Source organism: Nerophis ophidion, linkage group LG10, assembly GCF_033978795.1.
Source record: "Nerophis ophidion isolate RoL-2023_Sa linkage group LG10, RoL_Noph_v1.0, whole genome shotgun sequence".
In the NCBI taxonomy this organism is placed as follows: domain Eukaryota; kingdom Metazoa; phylum Chordata; class Actinopteri; order Syngnathiformes; family Syngnathidae; genus Nerophis; species Nerophis ophidion.
This window is the reverse complement of record NC_084620.1, coordinates 27186696-27193440: the sequence shown is the minus strand read 5'-3', so window position 1 is coordinate 27193440 and position 6745 is coordinate 27186696. Positions and strand designations below refer to the sequence as shown.

Here is a 6745-nt window from a genome sequence, read left to right as displayed (position 1 = left end):
TCATCATTGAGTTTTCAGCCAAAATAACAACAATAAGGAAAGAAAACGTACATAAAAACTACAATTAACCAATAATTTACCGCTTAGTACACTAGGAGGTTTTATGTTTCCCGAGAGAAATTCAAGTAAATCTATTTGTACCATAGGTTAAGTTTTGATAACAAATATTTTTTTTTTAGTGTGGAAGCCATGCAACTTTTTATCTAGTGTACATAAAAGTGTACAAGATGGCGCTGCTGTAGTGGCTGCTGTAGGCAGGAGCTCTGTGCTCTTCTGTCATCCTTTTGTGTTTCCCTCTTGTTTTCATGTGTTATTATATTTTTTTGCCTTTTGGTCCGGGACCCTTTGAGACTGTGTGACAAGGGGTGGCACTTTTATGACCTCTGTGGTGCTTTTTTGTGGACTTCTGGATCTGCCTCCCGGGAGCCTTTTGGCCATGGAGACCAGCTGCTGGGTCTCTGCCACACCGGAGTCGGTTTGGAGGGACTGGAGGAGATGCAGATGAGGGGACAGAGCTGCGGAGCTAGCACTGAGCGCCGGGACGGAGAGGTTTAGCGGTGTCTTGGCTGGGTGAGCAGGTGTCGGACACTTCAGTCTCCTTGGACGTATCCTCGCTCATCCCTTCGGACTGGACACTGGCCGAGAGTGGAGTCGGCTGTCTTGGTTACTTTGTTGGGTCTGCTCCTGTCTCTGGCCATGCTCCCTCCACCCCAGCGGCCGATGGCGTGGAACACCGCAGAGGCCACACCAGTGGATATGTTTCTTTTACTTTTTATTCATAGCTGTATGTAGAAGTGTCTGGTTGTATCTGCTGCTTTAACGTCTTTAATGTCCTCTGTGTTCTTTGATGTTTGATGTTTCCCTCTTACACACATGTAAGAGGGATGTGTTCTATGGCTATGAGTTGTTTTTTTCCCTTGGCCTCAGTCTGCACCCCCTCTCCAGGGACCAGGCTAAGACCAATTTTTTTATTTTATTTTATTCTTTTATTTTTTTGTCCCATTCCCCCCAGCCCCCCTTGTTTACCTGTATCTCACCTTTTTTTGTAAGGGGCGCTGGAAGCTGACAGACCCGTCAGCGATCCTGGTCTGTCTCCCTGTAATGTTTGTCTGATCTTGAATGGGATTGTGCTGAAAATTTTAATTTTCCTGAAGGAACTCTCCTAACGGAATGAATAAAGTACTATCTGGTCTAATCTAATCTAAAAAGAGGAAGTACAAAAGTCCCAATAGGGAACAAAGGGCTTTCAGGAAAATGCCCACGCACGTAGAGTTTGCTTAATTCCCTTGAGTCTGGTTGATCTACATTACAAAATGAAAGAAAACACTTATGTTTGGTATTCTCTAAAGAGAAGTGAAATGTGTCGTTTGCGCAACACTTGAACATTTTATTGAACCTGCTTTGTAGTTGATTAAAATCTATGCAGTATGAGACCTCTTCTGGTTATTTTGTGTAGCAATGTAGAAGAAAAATACTAGGCATGGTGTATGATGTACATACAGTACAGTAAATACAGATGCACTACATATTGTTAGTAATACCACACAAAATGCTGCACTGGTGGCTTGTAAAAGTTAAAGTACCAATGATTGTCACACACACACTAGGTGTGGTGAAATTTGTCCTCTGCATTTCACTCATTATGTTCAGAGAGCAGCAGCGGTGGCCGCGCTCGGGGATCATTGTATAAATATATAATATATATAATCTTTATATAAAAGTAATTATTTTTTTGTGGAAAAACCCGCCCACCCGTGCTTAATATCTCTTTTTTTTTTTTTAAAGGCAGTTTTAAAAAAGGTCTTATTCATCAACTTATCATATATATAATCAACTTGCATGAAATATACAGTAGCCTCATGGTATTTATGCTAATAGTATGTTGATTATAAGCACCACAAAAAACATATTTTAGAAATAAACAAATTAACATTAAAATAAAGGATGTTTTGCATTTTTATAAATTCATACTGACTAGGGTGAATAAGACCTTTTTTAAAACAACCTTTTTTTAAAAACAGATATTAGGTACGGATGGGCTGGTTTTCCCACATTTTTTTTTTATACAAAGATTATTTCAAACTGAGATTGTATATGTGACGGCAAAATGTGTTACCTACAGTAACATGTGTATCTGCTCAAATTAAACAAACACAATGCAAACCTGACTAGTGGAATAAATGTAAGCAACCATCATGATCATCATCATCATGTTTTCCATATCTCTGTTTTGGGCTTTGATCTGTGTTTGCTATGTTATTGTTATGAAATATTTTCACATAAGACAAGCATTTGACAAGCATCATTTGGTTAGCCTGTTACGTTTGCGCGGCATCGTGGATGCGCGGGGAGTGTCGCCTCTCGATGCGCAGGATCACAGCAGGCAGGAATGAAGGTATGAACAGCCTTTTAATATGAAGTTACAAAAGAACACTGGTACAAAAGAGCAAATCAAAGGCGTGTCTGAGCACAGAAAACTAAATGCTAATATACACAGAAGACAGAGTTCGAAGTCCATAAAGCGCGAGCCAAGCGCGCGGAGGCAAGCTACATTTAGCAAGCAGAAAAATAATCAGAGACCACTCACGTAACGGTTGCAGGTGCAAACAAACTGGCGAGAGCGAACTAGGTAGCAGAGGGGCTTAAATACAGAAAACATAATTACAAACCGGTGTGTGAATGAGCCATGCAGGAGGAGCAAATAAGTTGTCATGGTGATGAATGTAAATAAGGAAGTGCGCTAACAAACGGGATCGGTAGAGTCCAAAACATGATCAAAACATAGTAGGACAATACAAAAAAGACAAACATGCTAGAGATGTGTGATCCGGAAGCCGGATCACAACATAGCCATTTATTTTTGACAATTTTTTCACTAAAAACACATTGGCACAAACAGTAACTTAGTCAGTCAGGTATGATTATACATCTGCGGTAAGAGTTCCACTGATTTAATGCACACTCAAGCTAGTAGTACACAGAGAATATCATGGAAAAAAATAAAAATGAAACTAAACATGAAATAATTGTACAAATACAAATGTGTTAACAAAACAACTTTTCCTGAATTCGAATTAACATTTTGAAAAAGTCATTTGCAAAACAAAAAATAAGTCCTTTGCAGAAATATTCATGGTTGGTTAAAAAATACTGAAGTTTGTATGTAATGAAATGCAGTAGTTTAATATTTACAAAGATACTCATGCACAGCTTTTCTATACAGTGAAATCCATTTAAGTCGGACTAGCAGACTGTAGGTCAACATAAGCGGCGTCTACATGACCAAAATTGAAACCGAAACTATCCAATGCTTGCACATTTACTTGTGTCTTTGGGCAGCGACATAAGGAGTTTGTTGATGTTGCTTCCCTCCATTTTTGCTTATTTTTATTTCATTTCTGTTTTCATAAGATATGTTATACAATTATCTCACATAATTGCTGCAGTTATTCCATGTATGCCTTGACTAAAGTTTACGTTTATGACCATACGTTTTTTTCCGATGGTTAAAATGCTAAAAGCATGATCAAAAAGAGTGCATTTTGTTAGTTTTTGGGGATGACAATCCAGGTGAATGATTTTATTCTGAAGCTTACTTTGCTTTGAACAGGAAGTCACTCTGTGCATGTTTAATCCTGACAGGTATGTTGTTGATTCAAGCTGCTGAGCCATAATTATAAAGTTAACAATACCACAACGCATGCCAGATATGCCGACTTAAGCGGGTACTTTTTGTTGGTGGATCAGGACATGAGGAATTGGTCCACATAGGCGGGTTGTCAACATAAACAAAACCGACTTAAACGCATTGCATTGTACATGCCGTTAAGCTTAGTTTGTGATTAGGGTGGCGGTATCCGAAATTGCCAATGCCACGTCCCTTAAAACCACAGATGTGTCTGCCACGTGCAGCATGGACCTAAGACTCGCCCAAAAAACCTGCTGCTTCCTCTCATCCGTCGGCCACTCCAGGTACGTCTGCCGCCTCAGCAAACTTCGAAGTCTCAAGTACTTTTTGGGCAAAGAATCAGTGGGGATTGGTTCCAATAGGATGAAAACCAGCGAGTCCTGCTGGATGTCAATGGCTCTGTGCTGGGCAAAGAAAAGCTCATAGTTGCACCATTCGCTCTGGACAAAATGTTTAGAGAGAACAAATAACGTTTTGTAGCTGGACTCTACACAGTTGATGATGTTGTCGATGATCCAATGGCCTGGTACGAAATCTCGTTCGTGGACACATAAGAAAAGCCCTGCATTCTCAAGAGAGGGCACCAGCGTACTTTGTACAAAGTTGGCATCACGGTGACTGTAGGAGATGAATGCGTGGTGGGAAAACAACATGTTCTTCAGGATGTGTGAGTGTTTTTTGCCTCGCCTCTTCACCCTAATCCATACCCATAACATCTTGGTGTACCACACACCATCCAGTTTGTAGAAAAGCAGGCCCAGGGCTGTAGATATGACTATTATCACTGAGAATGCGACTGCAGTCTGGAGTCGTGTATCACATGAGATCATGCTGGTTTTGTACTCGGAGAGAGGCAGGCCTGCCAACTTTGTTGGGGTGCTGCAATAATAGTCCAAGGGCCAGTCCAACAGTAAAGACTTGTTTAAGGCAGTGAGGAACCAGTGGAGGTCGCAGGAGCATATAAAGGGATTGTTTCCAGCTTTGAGGTTGCGAAGCTTGGGAAGTCCCCTTAAGACATTCTTGGAAAGAGCTGTGATGGCATTCTGGTCCACGTGGAGGCTAATTAGAGCAGGGGCATGAAGTAGCTCAGGGAGCGCTTGGATGATGTTGGAACTGAGCAGAAGGTGGGTCAGTTTTGGGAACCGGCACAGGTCCTCTTGGGTTAAAGCCGTTATTCCCGATTTTGATAAGTCGATCCGCTCAAAATGTGGTGACAGATACTGGAAAATGTTGTTTCCGAGATTGTTATTGGCTAGATTGAGTTCAGTCAGATACGTGGGCCAAGAGCAGTTGTCCTTTAATTCAATGGAATTTGAGCTCAAATCTAAAGACTCGAGAGAGTTCATCTGATGGGTCTTTTTTGAGATGAAAGCTAGGTCCTGAAAGCGGTTTTTACTCATTAATAAGTGCTTCAGTTTTGGAAAGACCGAGGTGTATGAACAAGTAGGCCACCAGAAGCCCAAATCCTTTAGGAGGTTATCTGACACGTCCAGGGTTTCTAAAGACGGCATGGCGGACAGGAGTTTGCAGGGTAAAATGTTCATCCCGGAGCCAGAGAACTTTAGATAGCTGAGATTTGCCAAGGCCTCAAAGCTTGTGTTAATTGTGGGATATTTATACTGATAATGACGGATGCCATCAAATGTCACAGAGCGAACACTTACTGTGTAATTGAGGGTGTGGAACTGAAACCCATCCGGTGTATCTTCATTGTAAGTGATGTTGACAAACAACAGATCCTGAAGAGATGAGAGCCAAATGTCCTTCATCAACATCTCCATGAACGAACTGTTTATCCACGTGTTCTCGATGGTGAGGTTTCGCACGTAAGACATTGTTCTCAGATTTAGGAAGGCGTCGTCAGTGACTCTGCAGTCATTTGGGAACAATGTGCTGAACCTCAAGGCCTTCACTCTTGTCGTATTCAGATCCACCAGAAGGTTTCGGAACATATCAAAGCGCTTGCAAAACGATGCAAAAAGAGATATTTTCTGCAGGGACAGTTTTCTAAGAGCTCCTGAATCATACTTTTGCCAGGGAACACCTGCACCCAGAAGCAAATGATGCAAGGGGATGTTCATTAGCGCTTTGAAGTCATTTAAATCCACAGACTGAGCTGTTTTGCTTCCTAAGGACAGTACTTTCAGATTTGTAAGGTTCTGAAAAGACTCCGGTAGCTTATAGCTATTGTAAACATTGTCTGCCAAATCCAAGATGGTCAGTTGCTGCAGCGAAAAATCCGGAATAATAGTTAATTCATTGTTGGATATATTGAGAACTTTGAGCGCTGGAGTGTGTGTAAACACACAGTGAGAAATTTCCATGAGGCCGCAATGAGTCGCCTTCAAAAAACACAGTTGAGACAGTCGGTGGAAAGCATCTTTGGCAAATCTTTGAATAGAGTTGTGAGAGATGTCCAGATACTCGGTGGTGTTAGGGAGATTTAACGGAACAGAGGTTAGATTGTGATAGGAAAGGTCTTCCACTCGCCTCCGTGACGTCACACACAAGTCAAACGCCTTTTTGTCTGCGCCGACGGCCATGCAGTCTGGAGTTGACAGGGACAATAAGAAGAGGACAGCCACACCTGTCCTGAAACAACAGAAACGTGATGATTTGAGTTACAGCAAAAATAAATAACCAAGTAAAAATCTAAACATTTTATTATGAGGAGAAGATAAAATTACCTTTGGGTTAACATTTTGTCCAAAGCAGAAGCCTTCAACAGTCAACAGATCAGGTTGGTTGTGCCTTCTGAGTTTGAACCACTGCTCTTTTGAGCAGTATTCACTTCCTCTTTTGCACAGAGCCATTTCTTTATAGCAGTGTTTCTTTTTTTCACTTTGTTGTTTCAAATGTATCCTATTGATTCCATTACCGATCATCCATGAGTGAGATCGGCTGATACCTATCACATTTATTAACCGTAAATTTGTCCATGTACAAATGTATTTATGGTAAGCGGTACAGGCAGTTTAAAAATGTCAACACCAGTTACTGAAAACCAGTAACTAGTTACAGTTACTAGCTACTTTATTTCAAAAGTAACTCAGTTAC

General features: G+C 41.1%; 1 protein-coding gene across 1 annotated transcript; it reads right to left on the bottom strand.

Moving 5' to 3' along the window:
• Window positions 1-2813: 2813 nt before the first annotated feature.
• On the bottom strand, window positions 2814-6470 carry LOC133560578 (toll-like receptor 1). The gene is made up of 2 exons (XM_061913234.1): window positions 6376-6470; window positions 2814-6280 (listed from the first exon to the last, which is right to left on the bottom strand). The coding sequence occupies exons 1-2, from the start codon at window positions 6387-6389 to the stop codon at window positions 3832-3834; spliced, it is 2463 nt and encodes an 820-aa protein (XP_061769218.1). The 5' UTR covers window positions 6390-6470; the 3' UTR covers window positions 2814-3831.
• Window positions 6471-6745: the final 275 nt, after the last annotated feature.